This window comes from Cryptomeria japonica, chromosome 7, assembly GCF_030272615.1.
Source record: "Cryptomeria japonica chromosome 7, Sugi_1.0, whole genome shotgun sequence".
In the NCBI taxonomy this organism is placed as follows: domain Eukaryota; kingdom Viridiplantae; phylum Streptophyta; class Pinopsida; order Cupressales; family Cupressaceae; genus Cryptomeria; species Cryptomeria japonica.
Window position 1 is genome coordinate 70,816,412 of NC_081411.1, and position 23,516 is coordinate 70,839,927.

A 23,516-nucleotide genomic window follows, 5' to 3' on the forward strand; every position below is an offset into this window, starting at 1 on the left:
ACAAACTAATGAAGGAGGGTTTTAACTGGCTCCCTCAACCATGAGGAATAAGAACATTGCTAAAAATTGAAAGCTCTCCATAATCACCATCTCAATAGGGATCAGAGGAGGAAGAATGATACATAACACATACTCAGCCATCAAAATCTTGAGGTCCTAGAAAATGGGTTTTGATAGGCTCCCATAACCTAAAAAACCCTAGAAGCATAAGTTGAATGAGATACCTCAACCGAATCATGTCCAAATAGGTGAGCCCCTCCCATCTCTTCACCTCTTTAGGAGAAAAGGACCAAAAGCACAAAAGCATGGAGAGAGCTTCGAACAACCAACCAAATCCCAATGAGTTCCATCTAACAACAACTAGCCAACAACTCTTCCCCTCTATAGAAGAATGATCCACCTCAATAGGGCAGGCTGAGAAGAACTGAGAGATGCAACATGAATAGAAATGGATGCTCTTGATAAGAATAAGAACAAAAAGAAACCTCCACCATTTAAGAGGACCACCGACATATCTTGAAACCATGAACATGAAAACCCCCTTAATATAGAGTCTCCCCAAAAATAGAACTATCAGCTTGAACTAAGGATAGACAAATAAGGCATAACCGACTAGGAAATAGCCTCCACCACAGATCCAAGGATCAGGGGGAGAATGAATGGGGTTAGAAGGAAGAGCCCTAAAAAAGGAAGAGTAGAGCACACAATCTGGGAAAAAATATCTTCCAAAACCAGATAACCCCAAGCCCACAAGAAACCACTAGGTCTTCGGAAGAAGAGAAAAAAATCCTTCCATCACAGATACCACCCGGATCCCAAATCCTCTCTCAATTCCAAGAAAAAATCCCTGCACCAACAAGAGATATAATATAGAGGATCTCTCCTCTCATACATATCCCATAATAGACCCCAAGCAACCTACAAAATAGCTCCAGCCTTACACAATAGGGAGCTCTAGCCTCGACACCAAATCTGCTAGGGAAGAACAAAAGATACAGGACATATCCAGACCCCACAAGGGTTGGGTAAGGCAAATAGGCATGGAGGGAAGAGCCACTTCCAATAATGGGTTCGGACGCCGAACATAACGATCAGCACACCAAAAAGACCAGGGAAAGCAAAGAGAATAGTCATCCCGATAGATCCCAAACCCCACAGAAGCTGCGCGTGCCTCCACACTTACACCAAACAAACAGGACCACCCCCACAATGAATGACCATCCATAATGAAATGCTGCAAACACCAAGAAGAGAAAGACCCAAAAGAAAGGGTGTCGAAAGCAGGCCAAAATGGGAGTCAAATGCCCTACATTCGGCTCCCTACCATCTTCTTTCTTATCTACATCCCTCTACCCCAAAACCCTTGCACTCACACCAGATCTCCCGCCCATTGTCAGTGATTTTCGTAATGTTATATATTGGTTGTATTTGTTAAAAATAGATTGATGGCTGAAAGGAAAGAATCTATTCTTATGGTGAATTGAAAACTTGACTTTATTGAAATAAAATCGACACATACAATTATATTTACAGCTAAATATGCAGAGTTGTTGGTAGAACACTTGTCTAGAGATTAGAAGGTTGAATCTAGAGCACTCTGCTAAGCTAGCACAATCTTATGCAAGTTGTTTATGTATGCGATTAAAGTTGTTGAACTTTGTTCTTGAAACCTCTAAGCATTTGTTATGAAATATTTTAATAGTGTTGATGTTAAAATGTTAAACAATGATACATCAGTTATAGTATAGTAAGTAAAGATAATGGTATATTTTTGAATTATGTCATTCAACAATATTTAAATTTGTTTAGAGGGATGATTTAGTTATGTTTGATTCTCTTATAGTTTTAATAGATTGAACCTTTCTCCTCAGACAATTTAACTAAAATATGTTTTCTTATTTAGATATATGCTCCTCCTTAATATTATAATTTACTATATAGATACGGATGTTTAGATTACATATTTTAATTATTTTCAAATATTTTTTAACAAAACATATCATATAATAAAAAAATATCCACCAATAAATAACTTATATTTCTTAATTAAAATATATGTTCTAATAACTATAAGTTAATAAATTTTAATTTTAAATTTGATAAAACATCATAATTCAACAGGATATAAAATAGACCTCTTATCCATATTTTATTTTAATGCTAAAAATATAACTGTTGCTTAGATAGATTATATAATTCAGCAAACAGTCAGGAATAAAGGATATGAATACTGGAGTTTACATTACATTTTAAGGGCATATGACTCAGCCGAGTCTATTAAATCTATACTCTCCATAAGGTCCCCATGATAGCAACGAATTCAGTTCCTCATAGATGGTAACTTCCCTTGGTATTGATATGGCATCTGTTTGAATCATCAAGAGAGCCAGTGCCCAGGAGAAATACAAACTTACCATACTGAGACCGTACATAGTTTAGCTCTGCATGTATAGCTACCAATTGGGATTTCAGCTCAGCAATTTCCTTCTGTAGTTTATAAACTTCAGCTGTACAGCCATAAATGGGGTCGTTCACCCTTGCACTCGCTTCATACAGCATGCTACTCACTGCATCTCCTCTTTGATCAGCTTCCACAACCTGAAGCAACACCACATTAGAAAAAGTTTTGTTTCTTGATTGATGCGTGGTTAAAAAGCTATGCGACTTAGTGAAAATGGATTTATTATAGATAACACAAAATGTATACCAGTGTTTTGTATGTTAAGGATTCATGACAATTTTGCTTCAACTAAACATGAAAACGGAAGTACCAGTATATAGTGCTTCTAAATTGATATTATGGCAATTAAAACTCGATATATTAAAAAGTTACCAGAAACAGTTACAAATTGATAGACTGCTTGAAAGAAGAACAAGAAAGAAGGATAGGCCCAAATAATTATTAAGAAGCTAACGAAATATTGAAGATTCATCAATAGGCAAAGACACATTCTGTTTCACTCTAGTTGCAATTAATATTCGAAGTCCATCTTGAAATATATAAAAAATAAATTAAATCGAAATTTTGAATGAGGTGGAAAATCTGTTTTACAAGAGATGCCATGAAAATTCATGAAGTTCCTTTTATTCGAAATAGATATAACGATCATGAAGTCCACCTTGCAAATAATCCTTTCCTAACTAACACCATAAAATTTCTCAAATGCCACAAGAATAGCCCAAGCCTCCCTCGCAAACATCATAGCAAAAGGGAAATAGAAATGAAAAGAACCATCAGAAAATTCACGTCCAACCCCATTAATCTTTGAAGTACCCAAATTGCTTCAGGAACCGTCAATGCTAGTTTTGAAAAAGTCCATTGGGGAAGAGAGCATTTATTCGCTCTACTCACATTACTAGGAGTTTTAATATTAAAGACAAAAATGATTGAGGATTGTACCAAACCGTCAAAATATAATTGTCTCAAGAACTAAATATGTGAAGAAGATATCACTTCATCAAAATTGAAATTTAACTAGAAACTCCTTTTAACTGGGTCCAAAATCTTCTATCAAACATATTAAAAGGACTTTGGTAATCTTCGAAGGTCAAACAATTCTTCTCCAGATAAATTTTCCAAAGGATACATATGGCAACAATAATACAGACCACCAAGATGTTTCACCCAATGTTGATCATGTTGCTTTCTTTATCTCTAATATAATTTAGTAGCTAAGATTTAGCGAGTAACACCAAAGTACCCAATATGGAGGCTGCCATTTGTCTTAGGCCTACAAAGCTGCGGCCAATTGATTAGAAACCATTTCTGGAAGTCCAAATTCCTTGACCAATGAAGTTTTCTACGTATAGAATCAAATTCCTTTAGAAAATTTTAGGATAAGATAGCACTAGAAATCTGTAGATGAGAAGAGGCTCCACAACATATTTTAAAAGGGGTAAGAGATTTAGAAATCGATCACCATAAAAAACATCCAAATATCAACTTGTACTATAAATATTTCAATAATCATATTTCACAAATTTCTTTTGGGAAGATCAACGTATAAGATAATCTTTGGAAAATTGTTCTATTTTGAAGCATCAAATAAGAACAATTCTTTGTTTGAAGGCTAGAGGAGTAATGAATAAATACAACTAGACTTTTCATCATTAATATATATACTAAAATCTAGTAGATACATATAACGTATTCCTAGTACAACCTTCTAAATTTTATCATTTCTTATAGAGGTATTATTATAGACAAATTGAAAATTGGCTTAAAGATCAAGATCTATAGTCACCTTCCATCTTAGATTACTTCCATTTATTCTTTAATCCTTAAGTATCCTTCTCAAACCTTCATCTGTAAGAATGAAAAGATAATGAAAGATAAGATTACCTTTTTGTAACCATCTTGAAGTTAAGAAAAGAGAACATGTGACACCATACTAAGAATAAATAAGTAAAGAGATACAACATATTTCATAACCCATTGAATCCAACCTACAAAAAAGTTAAAGAGAAATAATGCATTCTTAAAATAGAGTACTTTACAATATCATAAGTCTTGGACATATCTAAGTTGACAAATAAAGATTTTCCTTAGATAAACTTAAAGAATTCATGGCAACTAAAGCTATAACAATACCATCTAGAATCTATTTCTACTCTACAAAGTTCCCTTCTTAGAGAGTACTCGATAATCCAAGCTCTTCTTTATATGATCAAAAATAAATTAAATGATAATTTTTAGCAAGATATATTCTTATTAGGGGGAGCCATCCTAGAATACTTTTATAGCATTTTTCTCAAACATTTCCTTTTTCCATAAACCAATCTTGAATTGTTCAATATCCAACAAGGTGCTAATCTCTAGCATTGGAGTTTGCAACCTCCTAAGCAAGGATGATGACTACAAGCACTTCTATAGAAAGAGAGAAAAATATTTCACTAAGAAAATAAATTGTATTGAGATGAATTGATATGTCACTATCATAGGGCTAGATTTACCCATGTGGCATTGACAGACCTTTTACCAGTATTTGTGAGATCCAATCACTTCCAAGAACCTGGACTATGCCTATAAGCACTCCCAAGATCTAATATCTACACACACACACACACACACACTTGCACAACAAGAAATTTCATGCACAAATGAACACAATGTTGGGGAAAATAGATATATTTATTGATTATGAAGAAATGGCCTCCAGCCCAGTCTACAACCAATCTCAATTATCTTGTTGATCATTACCTCAAGTACTTCCCTAAGAACCTGATTACAACTTTCAACCCTTAGATTCATGTCTACTCTTCAAACATTGGCACTATATATACTACACCTCACCCCTGGCTATAGTTTCTCACATAGACTAAAAACCCTCAAAGACCTAGTTTTCTTTCAAACTCAAGCTAGAAAACCACAAACTCTTTAGTGAGTCAGCAATGGCTTACACAACACAATACCCAAGCCCCCTCCCTAATTGAGGATTCCAAGACACACTACACAACACTGCTACACTTGCTCTAAACACCTTTTCTTACTGGAATATTATTTTGGTTCTCCTTGAATTTCTTCACCATGAACTTTCAGCTATAGAAAGTAAAGCACTTTGTAGAAATGTTCTCTTATGAATGGTTGAGCTGATCTACTTCTCCCATTTAATATTTTCATTTGAATCCTAGGCTCCTTTAGTTTGGGACTACCTATCGGTCTTCCACCACAATCTCCATCTTATGAGATTCAAATGGGGACTTTAATCCCGAAAGACTACCTACCCTTTTGTGCTACCTACACTGAGATGATATCCCCTTACATCCTCCCTCGCTTAAAATAGGCAATGCCCTTGACATTAGAAATAGAGTCATGAACACATGTTGTAGAGGCCCTCATTTTGTTTTCATTTAGAAGAAGAGATTGTAGTTTCTATCTAAGAACTCTAAAATATTGTCCCTGTATTTACATAGGTTCTCTACTTTCTCCCAAGTTGTTGCATCTCTAGGCTTTCCCTCCCAATGAGCTAAGAACTTCCTCCACTTTCCATTTCAAAATTGTTTCTCCTTTACAACAATCATTTCCTCCACTTCTAGTCTCTACCTGTCCTAGACAAATGTTGGTCCTATTGTTGTTATGTTCCATTTGTTGTTCTCTTTATCATGGTGATACATATGAAGTTGTCTGATATGGAAAACATTGTAGAATCTTAGATGAGCTGGAAAAATCAACTTATATGTAATTTTCCTAGTCTGCTTTGTGTTTATGAATGGTCTATCAAATCTGTGACCAAGTGTTGCACTCAACCCCTTGAGTGGTTTAAATTGAACTAGGTCCATCCTCAAAAGGACCTTGTCACCAACTTTAAACTCTACATTTCTCCTCCCTAAGTCTTTATAATGCTCCATTATTTTAGTGAACTTCATGAAGTTATGCCTTGCATGATCCACTTGATCTTGCCACTGTTTCAATCTATCTTTGGCATCTAGATGCTCTGCTACAAATCCACTCAAAATTGTGTGAGGAGTTAGTGATTCTTGACCTATAGCCAATTTAAATGGTGAATAATGACTTGATGTGCTCATCTACATGTTATAGTTAAAATATGATAGATCCAACAACTTAGGCTAGTTGGATTGGTCCAACCTAACAAACTACTTGAGCTAATCCTCCAGGATCCCATTGATCGTATCTATATATCTATATATCTCTAGATGATGAAATATTGAAATAAGTAACTTTGTCCCAATTAGCTTGAGAATTTATTTCTATAATTTTCTGGTAAAGTGGACATCCCTATAACTAATGGTACTCGGTGGAACACCCTAGTACTTCACAACATTCCTAAAAATATAATCAATGATGCCCTTAGCCTTTCATGGTTCCTTACATGGAACAACTATGACATGCTTCAAGAAATTATCAACCATGACCATGATGCTACTATACCCATCTACTTGTGGTAACCTTTTGATGAAGTTCATACTCACACTTGCCCATAGACTCATTCGTATGGGTAAGGGCTACAACAATCCTCTTAGAGGCTTTGTAACCACCTTGTCTTGTTGACAAATGAGACAACTACTAACATACTCATCTAAATCCTTTCACATGTTCTACTAGTGGAAGCCTCTTTTGAACAATGCAAGGGTTCTCTTATGTCCAGGATGACTTGCCCATAGGTTGTCGTGACATTTGTTGACTTCCCTCCTCACATTCTTCTTTTTTGGCAGGTAGGCTCAATCATAGGTGAACTGCAAAAATCCATCACTGATACTAAACTTCAGAGTCTTTTCTTCGTTAGCCTATTTGATTAGCTTGGCTACCTGAGGATCCATCAGATAACTCTCCTTGATAGACTCCAACACTTCATTAGGTATTTCCACTTGACTATCCTTGGGTTGTGCCTCCTAGTCCCCTCCAATAGTAGCTAATTATCCCTTCCTACTTAGAGCATCTGCTACAACATTCTTCTTTCTAGGGTTATGGAGGATCTAAAAATCAAACTCTACTCAAAACTTTTTCCATCTAACCTACTTTGGAGTCCTCTTTTCTTGAGTCTTTAAATTGGCTGAGGAAATATTGGCCATCTTCACTACAAACTATGTCCCCAAGAGATAGTACCCCAAGTTCAAAGACAATGAACATCCCTATCATTTCCTTCTCATGGGTAGGATAATTCTTCTCCCTATCATTCAACTTTCTTGACTCTTAATCCATTGGATGTCTATCTTGCATGAACATCCCCCCAACTACAAATTCTAAAGAATCAATTTGAACCTATAATGGCCTTATGAAATCAGGCAATTCTAGCACAGGTGTAGTTGTTAGTTTTTTCTTTTGTCTCAAAATATTCCTATCACTTGTCTGACTGCTTCTACTTTCAGTATTTCTTTATTATTTTTGTTAAGGGTGCAACACACTTGGAAAATGTTTCAACAAATCTCTTATATTAGTTCACCAAACCTAGAAACAACCTCACTTCATGCACATTCTATAAGGGTTCCCAAACTTGGATCACTCTCAGCATCTCTAGATTTAGATAAATAAAAAATTTTCCAATTATATCCATTAATCTGTGTACCTCTTCTTGATAAAATACACATTTTTCATTTTTGACAAAGAGTTGTTGCTCATGGAGCAACTAAAATAGCAATACCAAGTGTTCTCCTCCATGTTCTTGTTGTAAACTAGTATATCATCAAAATATACCACCACAGACTTATCCAATATAGGTGAGAACAAATTGTTCATGAGCATGCAAAATGTTCTTGGTGAATTTCATAGCGCAAAAAACATCACAATGAACTCGCATGACCCATACCTGGTCACACAGACAACTTTATCTCCATCTCCCACTACAATCCTCACTCGGTAGTAGCCCTGCTTGTGATCAAGTTTGTTGAAGACCCTCACCCTAGACATGCAATCAAAATAATCAGCAATGAGAGGTACAAGATACTTTTTCTTTATGGTCAATTTGTTTAGTTCCTAGAAAATGATACATAACCTCAATGTTCCATCCTTTTTCTTGTAAAATAACACAGGTTCCCCATATGGAGAATGAGATGGCTTGATATACCATACCTCTTCCAACTACTTCTTTAGTTCTACCATCTTTGGACCATATAGCCTATATGGAGCCCATGCTACAAGATTCACACCTATTTCCAATTCAGCCTTGTGATTTATAGCTCTTTTCAGTAGGAGTTGAGTGGATATCTTGACTACCATTGTGTCCTCAAACTCCAAAATGATCTCCTCTACTTCAGGTGGGTTGTGTTGTTGTATAGAGCCTAATAAGAATTGAAGGTTAAATTTTCCCTACATTTATTAGCATACGTTCTCCCCAAATTATTCAATGGAGGTTTGAGAGTAGTGTCCCCAATATGAGGTCAAGGTGCAGCATCCCTTGCGGGGTCCATGAGCAACACCTTTGAAAGATCAACTGATATTTATTATTTTATAAAGCTATTGTGAGTTAGTTTTTCAATGGGATGACATATTATAAACATATTTTGTAACTGACATATGTATTGATAAAACAGCTAAGGGTTAGTGTTTTCTATATAGAGTTTTGTAGCATTTTTGCAACAATATTGAGTTGCAGGGGATTGATGGTTGTAATCAATTTGATTTTCTAGATAATAATATTGGACTCTCTTTTTGGTGGATGTATCCCAAGTTTGGGTTAGCCACATTAGAAATTTTCTCCTCACTATTGTAATTTTTGTGTTTTTTAATTCCTGTATTTAATCTTTACTTGCATATAATTGATATTTTTTGCATGCAATTATTGATAGGTTGAGTGTCTCCTACACTCTTATTTTATCCCACACCAAGTAGCACTGCTAGAAACATTGATTCCTTGTTGTGTTTCTTCGCCACCTTTTTCATTCCTAATGATGAGATCATCGAAACCTTCCTAGATTGTCACCAATTTGTAATTTTGACAATGCATGTCCACTTTGAATCCAAAAACACCAATGAATCCAAGTAAGGAATAATTGGAACTTTTTCAACATTCAAGAACTCCTGACCCAAATTCAAATCAAATTCATTCATATCAACTTTCATTGGCATGTCTTGAAGAATACCATGTATATTCTTAAATAGGGAATTAATCTCCTTGAAGGAGCATAGATTCACTTATACAAATCCAAATCTTAAGCTCTTCCAACTAAGATAAATTTGTGAGGGGCCCTTGAATCCTCTATTTCCACTGTATTCTTCCCGTTCATCTAGAATTCTATGTAATAAAATTATTTCAATTCTTAGGTATGGCAGATTTAGCCTTTGGCTACTCTTCAGCATTGGCTACACCCAAATACTTGATCACTCCCATTGTTGTGATCTATTCATCTTTTTATGCTCTCATTTTTGTCAAGTTTAACTTTTTTCACTATGGGTATTCCCTCACCCAATGATCTAAGCTAGCAAAAACGAAGCACCCATGCCCTCTTTTGTTATTCATTAACTTGATGTCCTTGGAACCTTTACCTGATCCCTTATTATTTAAGGACTTCTCATCCCACTCTACTTACTACTTGAATCATCTAACCCCTTTCCCTTAGATATTCTCTCATCATTGGGTTACAACATTTTGTTGTCCTTCTTTGGGGGGTTAGATCCACCTAAAGTTCCTTGCAACTTTGGTACATCCTTGTAGTCAACCAACTGATCTACAACTGAAATGACCTCTTTGACATCTAGGACCTTCAGCCTTTGAATCTCATTTTGATCCAATGGTGCCACACCTTTCAAGAAGTGATATAGCTAAAATTCTAGATCCATGTTTGGATATTTGAATATTAAAGCCCAAAAAGCCTTGATTTAACCTCTGATCTTCCTAATCTACTTCAGGTGTAATAGCTATTTGAAGGATGCCCAACCTACATTTTCTAGTTTGAACTACTCCTTAACTGCATCTCATAGTTCTTCCCATTTGTCTACCTTGACAATTGGTATTCCTACTTCCATATCTTGGATCCTCACCCTCCACCAAATATTTGATGCTCCAACAAGGTATGTAGATGATGTCTCCAATTTTTCCTCAACCCTCCCCTCAAGGATTTTAGGTATTTTCCCATGTCAAAGAAGAAATTCTCTACTGTCTTGTCATCTTTTTCACCATCCTAATTCTTTGGTGTTGACACCATACGACCCTTTACAAACCTAGCTTGAGTGACATAATATTTGATGAACTTGATTTCAGAGAGTGTGTTCTTCAACTGATTTTCAAGCCTTAACTACTCTAGTTGGACAACCTAGAGATCTTTGATATCTACTTCATCCAAATCCATGCATTTTGGGAGTGCCACATCTTCCATATACTCTACGGGGTTCTCCAAGTCATTAATCTTGTCCTCTCTCTTCTAGGAAGCATTTCTTTCATTTACATGACCCTAGGGTGAGCCCTACTATCCTTCTAACTCATTGTCAATATACCCTTTGAATCACCTCATCATGAATGCTAAATTGCTAAAATCACTTAGCATGTTGGAGTGGGGTTATAAAAACATTGTTCTCTAATACAAACTTTCACAAGGCTATATTTACTTGTGCAAAACTAACAATTCTTTTAGTACTTGTCTTCTGAGATCCAAGCACTTCCAAGAAACCAAACTATGCATGTAAGAACTCTCAAGATCCAATAGCTACACAGACACTTGCAAAACAATTTACAACTTTTCATAGTGGAAATATTCATAAACAAATGAACACAATTTTAGGGCAAATAGATGGCTTTATTGATTATGAAGAAATGGCTCCTATCTCAGTCTACAATCAATCTCAACTATGTTGTTGATCACTACCTCAAGTACTTCTGAAAGCACCTAATTACTAGTTCCCGCCCCTAGGTTCATGTCTAGTCTTGAAACACTAGCACTATATACACTGCACCTCACCCTCGGCTATAGTTTCTCACGTAGACTCCAAATTCCTCAAAGACATTTTTTCCTTTAGAACTCAAGTTGGTGCATGATAGATGCTCTAGTGAGTCGGTGATGGATTACCCTTTACAAGAACTAGGCCCCTCCTTGATTGGGGATTCTAAGTCACACTTCTACTCTAGTGTTTCCACTCACACCATTGTTGCACTTTCTCTTAACATTTTTTCTCCATGGAATATTGTTTTTCTTCTTGTTGTCATAAAATTTTACACCCTTATTGAACACTAATGCTCAACAATCTTTTGAAACATGGAAACAACCTCCAAGTGTGGGACCTTGGACATGTGAAGTTGAATATCTGGAGAAGTTTGGCTTCCTTTCCAATTAGGGTGTAGTGTTGGACCAACCCAACACTTGTGAAACCTACTCCTAAGCCTATTCTACCACTTGTAGTGGAACAGGAAAGAAGGAAACCAAAGCATACTATTAGACATCAATAAAGAAAACCAAAGCATACAAAGATTCCTATCCTTAATCAATCTCTAAGATATATATGAGATAAAAACTTAATAGGAATAAACAGGGACTGAAACATCTATAGACGACCCTCATAAGCAGCTAGTCCATACAACGTATAAATCAAACAAAACAATATAATTTGCACAAGGTAAATGAACTTAAAAGGAGATAAAAGGTTAACTTAATTGATGCAAAGGAAAAGTATATTACAGTTATAAAAGAGACTTCCATAAGGGAAAAGGGAAAAAGACATTAAACTATGTTACAATTTTTTCTTTATAAGTTAGGCATAAATTCGATAGAACATTGACTTTAGAAACCCTAACCAATAGGGGTTAGGTTTTAGAGACATAAATTAGATTGTTGTGTGTCTAAAAGTATCCTGTAGAATTGAGAAAGACTATTAATCCCTTGACAATCAAGAAATTATTTGCACTTAGGCCGACATCAAAATACACTCTGTCAGACCAAAAGTCTTCTACAAGCAATAAATAAGCATGGGAGGCCCTGGGAAATGTCTATAGAGCCACCATAGAGTAATTTATATCATCTTGTAGTATCTCAAAGTGGTTTGAGTGCAATCTAATCATATTAGCTTATAGATAGGAACTACATTCAATTCTAACCTGATAGGTCAACAACCACCATTGCACTATTGTCCTCTAATGTTCATCCTCAAATTTAAATCTTGGTCATTGGACCTTCCCTTTGCATGCATATGAATAGCTAAGATGCATCTAGAAGACCCCATAAATCCCCCAAAAGGAGAGTAAAACATAGCCCTCGATCTCACCCCTAAGTGAAATTGGACGACCAACATGTATCCATGAAATTCTATTGGGCCACCATTTGACTAAGCCCATCAATCACAAGCTCACAACTTATCCCAAATGGTTATAAAGAAGCAACAATGATGTGACCTAACTGCTAATAGTAATCACTAACCCCATCACAACATTGTAGACAAATCCCTGATCGCCAACCCCAAGTTGTGAAGGTACAACTCAACATGATGGTAATCACCTAGGACTCATAAAAAAATGAAATAGCACAGTTCCTTGATAGTTGCAATGATCCAACTAGCAACCAAAGGTAATTGCAATAGGGTCGCAACATCACAAGGCCAAGCTATGGTGACCCTTAATAGCTATGAACCTGCAATTAAGCGATCATGCTAACACTTAACTTCATGCCTATTGATAGCGGGTAAAATAGAGCCAGTTCTAGAATGCATAAGGAACACTCTAGCTAGTTGATTTAAGTGAAATGAGCACCTACGCCAATCAACAAAGGAAAAAAACAAGACTAAAAAGAAGGCTAAGGCTAGAAGCCTTAAGGTTTTAGGGTTTTAGGTCTTAGGGAAATATGGAGGGTTTAGTCATTGATGACTTCTTAGATCTGTTATCTACATGGTTCAGGTTGACATAGAAAATGTCAATATTTCTCCTTAGATTTCTCCACTATGAACCTTCTCCTATAGGAAGTAAAGCACTTTGTAGAAACATTCTGTCGTGAATAGTCGAGGCACTCTACTTCCCCCATATAAGTTTTTTTTTTGAATCTGAAGCTCCTATAGTATGGGACCACCTATTAGTCTTCCACCACAATCTTCACCTTATGTTATTCGGATAGGGAATTTCACCCCAAAAGACTACTGACCACTTTGTGCTCCTTGTACTGAGATGAGATCCCCTTACTATTACAATGAGCTTCTTATATAGGCAAGTGAGGAAGTTAAAGTAACATCTACCTTGTGACAAAATAGAATGCATGATGTTGACTCACTCTATCTAAAATGACAACTAGGATTACTAACATGAACAATATTAAATGACTGTGTCATGTGATAACTAATCTATCCCAATTAAACCTATCATGCATGAATAGGTGCTAACTAATAACTAGTTAGTAAATGTCCTTAATCACACCAACACCCTCCCTCAAATGTAACTTATGGAGAAAATTTATGCATGGCTAATTTGGAGATGTAATATATTAGTCCCATAAAATAGGACATGTTAGGCAACCATTCACAATTAATGTTACAAGTAATGTCTTACAAACAAAGAAAAGGGAGAAAACCTCATGGGACAAATCTTCTCTGCAAAAAACAGATTTGCAAGATATATCGAAATAAATGAGAAGTGATGTATTAAAATATCAACATCAATACTCTCCAAGAACTACATCCATCACAAAAATCCAATCTCCATAATGAATAAACACCTCCAAGAATGGTAAGTAACTGATGATCCAATGCTTGCAAACCAAACGTTGCCCTTTAGGAAGCGACAAAACTATATGTAAATGCAGGGACGTGAGCAAAAACTTAGGTAACCAAATAGAGCACGACTGCTCTATGAGTGGCCGTGAGGAAGGTGATATGTTAGAGTTTGCAACCTTCGAATCCTAAAATCACGAGTGCCCGATGAGTGCCGATGAGGTGGCGGGAGTTGCATGCACCACAAGATAAAATAAATGAATTACCAAATGAGTGGATGACTTAATAAAAGGCCCGGACAGGTCCAGATAACATCCACGAGCAAATGAAATATGGTTGATTTCACAAACTCGGCCTCAAACTTCGAACATATGCTGTCCACAAAAGGAAGTGAAGGATGTCGGCCTATAAGACGCTATCCTCAATGAAGAACCTGATGTATTATTGCTCCAACCGTAAATTCAATTCAAACAAACAATATTCTCTGACCAATGAACAATTAAACTGACTCTTACAAAGTGAACAATACCAACAAAATGACACTTTGTAAGTAGACGAGCCTCAGAAGATGAAAGAGCTCTGCCCATCGAGGTCGATCAACCCAATTAAAATGATCCCGCCACAAATATTAAATGTGAATCTTCGAACTCGATGAGAGGCATACAAAATGAGGTCAACATCAAATAGTATTGGCAGCAGTCAAAAACCAAATCTCCAGAAATTGTTCAATCGACTCGGGTACGAATGAAAGCCCCACAACGGGTATAAAGCGCTGCCAAAGCCTAATAAAATCGTTATTTTGAATCGAATGCAAATGATAGATCGGATCGAGTAGATAGGTTAAAAATAATAATGGTCAAATGGAGACTCGGAATGAAGACTCGAGCTCAAAATATAGATGCACTATGAGCAATCTGCTTAGTGATATCAGTCCACAGTAATGATGCCTCACTAGCTTTCAATCAATGCCAGTCAATAGGAATAATCAAAGCTGATGGAGGTTGGCTCATGATAGGAAATAAACAATATCGTTGTTCTTAATATTGTAAAGATTTAAAATGAGCAGAAAAACGATAACAAAAATAGAATAAAGAAAAATAAGACATAACACACAATTTATTGTGGTTTGGCAAATATGCTTATATCCACATTCAAAGCAGGGAATATTCTTATTAATCGATATCAATCCAATAACCATACATGGACTGCACACATACTTATATTTTCATACAAAGGTATAAATCAAAGAGTTGAGGGAACCAAAAGGTCATGTGACTGTTGCACTTCACATTCCTAATAATCTCCCCCGTGAAGGCCAACCGGTACAGCCATTATGCATCCCTGCTTCCATTTTTAATTCACAGTATAACCAAACCCATAGAAAATTTTAATTTTGCTAAATTTTGTTCACGAAAACTTTGAAAGAGCCTTCTCCAACTCAAACTAGAGTCAAAAACATTTTCTAGCACAAATTCACCAATTATACCAAAATCAGAAACATCAATGTGTAATACAAAACATTCGTCCAGAAATGAATCTTTTAATAAATTTTCAAAAATAACCATCTCTTCAGACACACTTATCCGAACCACGCTACGAAATTTATTAGCGGGAAGAGACATCTGGTGAACAACCAGATCATTGCCACGAGACATATTTTTGAAGGCCACTTGGACAACTTCCCTTCCCACAACAACCAACAGGCTTTGTGTCTGCTGGAGCATCAAGACAGTGGTGTGCATATCCTGTTCTAGAACATTGAACTCCACCACAGAAAATTTAGCCTGGGTCGAAATCGGCAGAAAGGGACAAACCTCGGCCAATAGCCTATTCCCCTCCAAATTACATATAATCTCATGCAAAACACCCACTTCAAGATTGCACTCCCTAGAGACTCGATCCCCTAACCGCCTTGCAGGATCATCCTCACAACGGATAATGTATTGAGTGATTTGTTCAGCCACTTGGGCCCCATCACAGTTAGCAGTGACAAACTGGTGCATCTCCACTCCTAGCACGACCAAAGACACCTTCTCTTCATTGTTTGGTGGTAATACGTCTGCAAAGCACAGACCTCATCACTTCCAAATCGAGCAGGTTCATTGTGTCGATAGGTACCACGGTGATCCCATTCAAAAATCTCTCCATTTGCAGCTGTTGAGCCATTCTACCCATTCACTTCACTCAACAATCCCTCCACCGGTGAACTGATAGACTTGGCAACAACTTCATTTTCTAAACAATTTTAGGCACTGAGCGAGACAAACCTCTTAGATTGTGCCTTCTCCAATTCCAAAGGCTGATTTTGAACGTTTTCTTCGGCTGAAATCACACCCTCAACCATGGAGGCCTCAACAGGGGGTCCAGGAGAAGCCATCAAGCACTGCACTATTTCTTTTAGAACAAACACCTTGCATTCATTTTTAAGACCAGTGTTGGCTTCTACAAGCTTTGCAGTTATTTGCCTCAATGACTCCATCGCCTTATTCTCGTCTTCTTTAGCATCATTCACTTTCATCCAGGCTTCTTCTAGATTGAGGTTACCATTGCGGCCTGCCACTGAAGCCCTAACCTCTAAAGCTCTTGCTTCTTTCAATTTGGATTACAAATTCTTCAAATGAGCATGGGCATCGACTAAATTTGTCTCAGGCATTCTCAAATTAGCAATCTCAAGTTTGAAGATATCAATTTCCATATTGACCTGCTCGATAGAGGGTTGGATCTGCAATGTCGCTAGGTGCATTGCCTGGACTGCATTGTCAGCTCGAAAACCTTTGTTTTCTCCTTTGTCACTAGCATCAAATGGACTTGGATGATCCAACCGACTTCCAGTATACCCTCCAATACAAGAAGAAATACCAAGCACAGAGGGGACACTACCAGCAGTCTTCATGGCTTCCAAATCCTCCTCAGCCCATATTCTCCAACCGCCTTCAGCTCTGCATCCAAATGCATGATCAACCACCACAGGCCTCTTTGGTTCCTCTCCAACGTATTTCTTTTCGTTTAAATTATGGTGAGTCGGCGGCAATTTAACCTCCTCACAGATCTTTTCATCTTCGGCTTCATCTTTGCTAGCAAGGTGATCTTCCAATTCATCTTCCCTTGCAACTGGCTTATCCCTGGTGTGGGCGGCTATCATTGCTGCCAATAGGGCAGCCTCCTTTCCGAGCATGCCTCTATCACACCTTTCACCATTTTTCACCACAGCCATGGCCACCTGTCCAGAACTCCTCCGTAGAAATCTCGCGTTAGAATCTCTCGAGATTCTTGACACAGCTCTTCTGGTTCGCCAAGACTACGCAGATGTCTTATGGTCAACTTTCGTTCGCACGACATCCTTATGCTCTTTTCTCTTCGCCATATTTACATGCAGAAAATTGACGATATTAGGCCTTATACAAGCCTTCACGACATCGAATAAGTGAACGAACTCTTTCGCCTCATCTTCCAGCTATTGCACTGTCACCAACAGCCGAGCTGTTGTTGTTGCTAGCGAGAGATTCTCATCACAAGCCTCCCACTCCTCGTGACCCTTCACCTGCTCATCCATAACCATTCTAGGCTTTTCTTCAATGACAACATCCTCATAAACCTTCTCATCCGAGTATCGAACTGGGATCTCTGCCAAATTTTGAACTTGTTCTGTAATCTTAGAATTGGAAGCCCTGCACTTCTCAATCTCCTGCCTCATTTTTTTTCAATACAGGCCATCAGATTCTCCCTCGTCGTCGTATTATGTTCTAGGATTTTAACTCTCTTCTCTTTAACTGAATTCTCCTCTTTAGCTGAACTCTCTTTCGTCCAGCCATCCCACCAATGTAAGTGACGTTTTGTATTAACTTTTGCGTGCACAATTTTACCCTCCACCGAGTCTAAATTTGCAAGAAATTCTTTGATGAGTGGATCAGTGTCTTCATCTTTTAGTTGCCTTTCAGCCTTCTTAAAAGGGCAACAATTTATTTTGACATGGCCTCACTTGCCACAATACCAACAACTAATTTTTCTAACTTCGAACTTCTGCATCTTCTCAAGAATTTTCAATCCTTTATCTATCTACCTTTTCATCTTTGCTCAATCAAACCATGGCTCTGATACCAATTGTAAAGATTTAAAACGAACAGAAAAATGATAACAAAAATAGAATAAAGAAAAACAAGAGACTCGTGGATCGGCAAATATGCTGCCTCTAATCGCACCAACTTGTGATGTGCTGCTAAAATGATCTGGCAAAACAACGTGACAATACCTTTGCCAAGAAAACAAGGATATCGATCTAGTGAAAATAACGATGCAGCCACTAGATAATATGCGCCTTGATGTCTATCACTCCTCAATGTACGCAATAGAAATCGCTATCAGTGTCTAATCACAGGAGGTAATGATATTACTGCTATGTCAAGGAGGTTGAAAATCCACAATAAGATGAAAATGTGAGGATTCTTAAATGTATATCGCAGAAAGCAGCTTTAACAGATAACATCGCTGCAACTGGAATGATGAAATATATATCGCTATTAGCAGGTATAATTGTCGCTGCGAAGAGGCTAAAAAAACTAAATAATATAGTCACAGATGTAACAGCAGACTGAACGAGGGCGACTTCTAAAAATTTCAAGAATTTCGAATGCCAAAATGCTATCGAATCTACAAACTCGCCTATGGGAGGGACTGAAAAATGTATGCAGCTTAGAAATTTTGCAGGGAAATGATAATGTAGGCCTATGATCAAACTAGGAAAATATTCATGCAATTAACCAAGAGTGAAATATGACACAAATTGGGTGGTGCCAAATGAAATGGTGGAAATATATGTCACCAGTCTGGAAACTCTTGGGACCTCAGTAAAGCTGCTGAAGGGTCTCAATTGGAAAGAGATGCAGATCAAAAAGCTTTAACATCATGTCGGAGTTTGTAACCTCTTATATTAGGATCATGATTGTGAGAATTTTCATAGAAAGAGAGATATATATTTCATCAAAAAAGATAAATTGTATTGAGATGCATTGATATGTTACAATGAGCTTGTTTATATAAGTCAGGAGGGCATAGTTAAAGCTATGCTATTACAAAATTAAATGCATGATACCAACTCACTATTTAAAATGACACTTAATATAACTAACATGAACAATATTAAAAGATTGTGTAATGTGACAACTAAGCTATCGTAGGTAAATATAGCATGCATTAATAAGTGCTAAACAATAACTAGTTAGAAAATGTCCTTATTCACACCAACACCTAGTGTTGGTGTGTTTACAAGTTCGAGGGCCTCCTCCGGTATTATTTTTAGTTCTTCTTTAGTATCTATTTCCAATTCTACATTACAATGTGTTCTTATTTTTATATAAGTCTTTTTCTTGTCTACACTCATGTACAATAGGGACTATGCTGCTTCTTTTTCAAATTAATATTTTATAAGTGTTTTTTGTAACATAGTTTTTATTGGTCAGCTGACCTTGTTTGTGTAGATTTTGTATGGGGAATTTCTTTGTGCAATTTCTTGGACCTTCTATGGGTAGGTCAAGTCTCCTCTTTTTGCTCCTTTTTCTCTTGTTGTTCTTTACGAGGTATTCCTCATTTCTCATGTAACCTTTTTTTTTTTCTTCTCCAATCATTTTGCAGACTTCTCTTTAGCTACTAATTTGATATATTCTATTACTTTGGGACGCTTCTTCACCCTAAGGTCCTTAGGTAAACATAGCTAACATGCTACATAGAAATCTACCTCTTTATCTTATATCTCATATGGTAGTGGGGTTATCCACAGGTCCATAGGTCTATTGTTTTCATTATGTTAAAGTTTTTATCTACTTGAAACACAATAGTGTCCAAATATTGTATGAGCATAACTTTTAAAATTCTCCATCCATCAAACATTTTCTTTTGAAAGGCCTTAAAACATCTGGCAAATACTTGTTTGTATGCATTAAGGTCCAAGACACTCTTAACATAATCTTGTATTTGGACTATTAGTGTTTTACACGAATCCCTTATTTTTCTAGCATATGAAAGTAGTTCATTGAAAGTATATAAAGTGAGGAGAACTTGCAAGATATCATGATAGGCCAACATTGGGATAAGGAATAAACTATTTTCAGCTTGGTCTAAATGTCAATTTGGGGATCGTAATCTTGTGAAAGGTGTCGAGACTATATGTCACAAAGGAGTGAAATTTGTGAGATGAAAAGTTATGAATGTGGCTATGAAAATAAATCTATTGCAAAGAAAAGTGATTCTGATGATAGAAACTGTTACTTCCTGGTGATAAGAACTGCATAGACAAAAAATTAATTTAACAATCGACAAACCTTCCCATAAATGAATAATAATAAAATTAAACTTTAATGAACTATTCCAAACCAAATTTAAGTGACATGTCACTGAGCTTCCCTGAGGAGTGGGCCCTTGCTCCGGTTCAAACGATGTATAAAACAAAAGATTTCTTACATGGGACTGATCATGCAAACATTGATTTCGTTTATTAGAAAATGATGAAGTCAATACAATATTCTGCTACAGCAATATTCTCATGCCAAAGTCTTCTTACAATAATTTTCCTTGGAGCTGATATATATACAGTTCCAATATAATGGGTACGTGCAAAAAATGGTCAATTTGTTTGGGGCATGCAGCCAACAAATTGCATATGAATGGTTTAAGTGGAATAGTGCTTGCCAGCCATATATTAAAAACGGCTTTGTTACACCTGCCGCTAGAAATAAGAAACGATAAAATTGTCTCTACATAGCTGGCCTTATAATAAAAACGTGTATGTTACAACAACAGCTAAAATAGGGAATGACAGAACGATTTTCAGTTTCCTCTTCAACAATAAATAAATATATCTTTATCGAATGAACTCATCCTTAATTAGATCCCAAAAGTATCATTTAATGTGGCAACAATCAAGATCATTTGATGAGGTGGCTGAAGAAATTAGGGAACTATGGAAGAAAAGAAGACACATCCTCCAATGACGAAGAATGTTAAGGCGAAGACCAATAATGGATATCCCATCAAATGATGATGTGTATGACCTGTTCAAGACATATTTGATGTATCTTGAAGATGCATTGGAAAATATGTTCGTGGCATCGAGATGATGTGGCAAGAAGGTTCTTACATAGAAGGAGACAAGAAGTCTATAATATACAATCTAATATTTATTTATTCACTTATTTTATCTAATAACTGAATTAAATATTACTTATATATATTAAATCATATGCAACATAAAATGGGAAAACAGTATGATATGGAATAGAAATGGAATGTTGGAATGAGTGTGAAAGTACATGAAATAGGTTAGAATATGGTATAAAATGGATCATAATTTTCTCTCATCATACCATACTAGAAATTATAACTCATAGTCTTTGTCAGGGCTACTTTCTTGAGTAACTCAAATCAAAGAGTGGCACATACATTAAAGTATTCACATTCAACCACCATTTGGTATTTTGTGTGTATTGCAATAGCAGTGGTGGAGCCTTCCTGGTTGATAAAATAGACTTTATAAGTGATCACCTTTGTTGTATATTGCACTACTAAGTTTGTAATATTATTGATACCCACACTCCTTCCTTCAAAAGTATCTTTGGTCAACTTTGTGAATTTTATTTTTTAATGCCTTTTTATGGAAAATTTGTCCCTTGTGTGAGCATTCTAATAATGGCATGGATGGCCTCATTTGTAATGTGATGACTTTTGTCTAGGTACAAATACTCATCATACAACATATTGAACACAATCTAGAGCCATCCTTCATCCATTGTGAAATCTACGAAATCTTTCCATGTGTCTAGCTTCTTTTCTCCAATTTTGGCATATTCGTATGAGTATAGGTTAGTACACAATTGCAACAAATTTCCTCTTATCTCTTATAATTTGGTATGGTCAATCTCTCCCATACATGTGTGGATGTATTTCCTCAGATCCTTTGTGTATATTATGTTGGTTAATATCACTTAGAATGAAACTAGCAAATGCACAAGGATTGCCTTGTAAGGAAATCTTTAATATTTTGGCGAGGGCTTATCTATAGGAGCTATGAGAATATGGGTGGTCATGGTGATGAGTATGCATATATGAATTAGGCCAAAATATCTAGAGTTTTGCACAAAATGCTAAGTTCATGGGATTAGATTCATCATGATAGAAAAATTAAGCCATGGTAAGAGATTGAATATTAGGATAGTCATGAGTAGTACTTATAAACGTTTTGGGGGTGAATGCATTTATTACAATGTCAATTTTTTATTTTTTTGGTTGTTTCTTGCATTTTATCTTTCCTATGGATATATTTTCTAGCCTTTATTTCTATCTACGTACTTTTTAATACAACTATTTAGTTATGGATGTGTTTATTTAATGTGATGTTTATCAGAATTCTCCCTATGCTATGTATCATATGCCTAGTTAGCATATGGTAAATTAGGTTTTTCCTATTTAGACTTCAAATTTTCCTACAAAATGGAATCCTTATACAATCCTATTTATATATTGTTCTTTCCTTGACTCTAAGTGTCCTTGAGGTCATATTATGAATTATCTAGAATCTCCATGATCTAGTTTGTATGTGTATCAAAATTCTATATGTATATTTGGATTTTAACTTATTATGCTTCTTGCTATTTTTCCTTTTACTAGCATGCTTTACTTGTTTTTGTAGAAGTTTAGGGTATTTATCATGTATCAAGAATACTCTTTGAAATTAATAATCTCTCTTATTGTAGCTCTTGTTCTCCTTTCCTCCAAACATCCAAAACATTCTCATTGTATATAATACTACAATTATCACTATCTAGTCAATCCATCCTACACTCTTTGGATCTTCATCTTCTTCTACATCCACAAATTCACATATCTAGTATGTATTCTTTACATCTTCTCATTCATTGTCTTCTACTACTTCCTCAATATATGATCTATCTTCTAATTCTCCTAGAGGGATATGAGCTAGTCTAATAATATTTGAAAAGGAAATTTCTTTGTTCAAGGAATCCAGTATGCCATTAGAATTGACAAATCATCTCAAACCAAGGCTCTAAAAGTATTGAAAGGTTCTTTTATATATGCCACCTAAATATAAACAAACTATTTTATTCCTTTCATATTAACTTCAACATTATTCTATGTTTCAAGTGTCTCCATTCTGAATCCATCATCTATACTGATACTCATTGGTTTTTTTTTGGTTTTTTTTTATGGAGGTCTAGACTTGTGAGCACGACACCCTAGCAAGGGCATGAAGCCCACAAGTTGCCAGCCTAGTGAGGGCCTTCACAAAGTAATTTGTGCCACCTGATACAAGGGCATGAGACAATAGGATGAACCTCTTCAGCTAAGAGCCAAGGAGTGAGGGGTATCCATTCTACCAAATTCGCCCGGGGCATGATCCGGGCCTCATCCCTTATGATGTCAGAGCCTTGCACTC

At 36.3% G+C, this 23,516-nt stretch overlaps 1 protein-coding gene across 1 annotated transcript in view; it reads right to left on the reverse strand.

Moving 5' to 3' along the window:
- Positions 1-2,269: 2,269 nt before the first annotated feature.
- Positions 2,270-23,516, reverse strand: part of LOC131064479 (LOB domain-containing protein 4-like) — a 31,033-nt gene continuing 9,786 nt past the window's right edge. Inside the window, exon 4 of the mRNA XM_059208231.1 lies at positions 2,270-2,598. Coding sequence (XP_059064214.1) covers positions 2,329-2,598 — 270 coding nt within the window. The 3' untranslated portion in view covers positions 2,270-2,328. The remainder of the gene's footprint in view (positions 2,599-23,516) is intronic.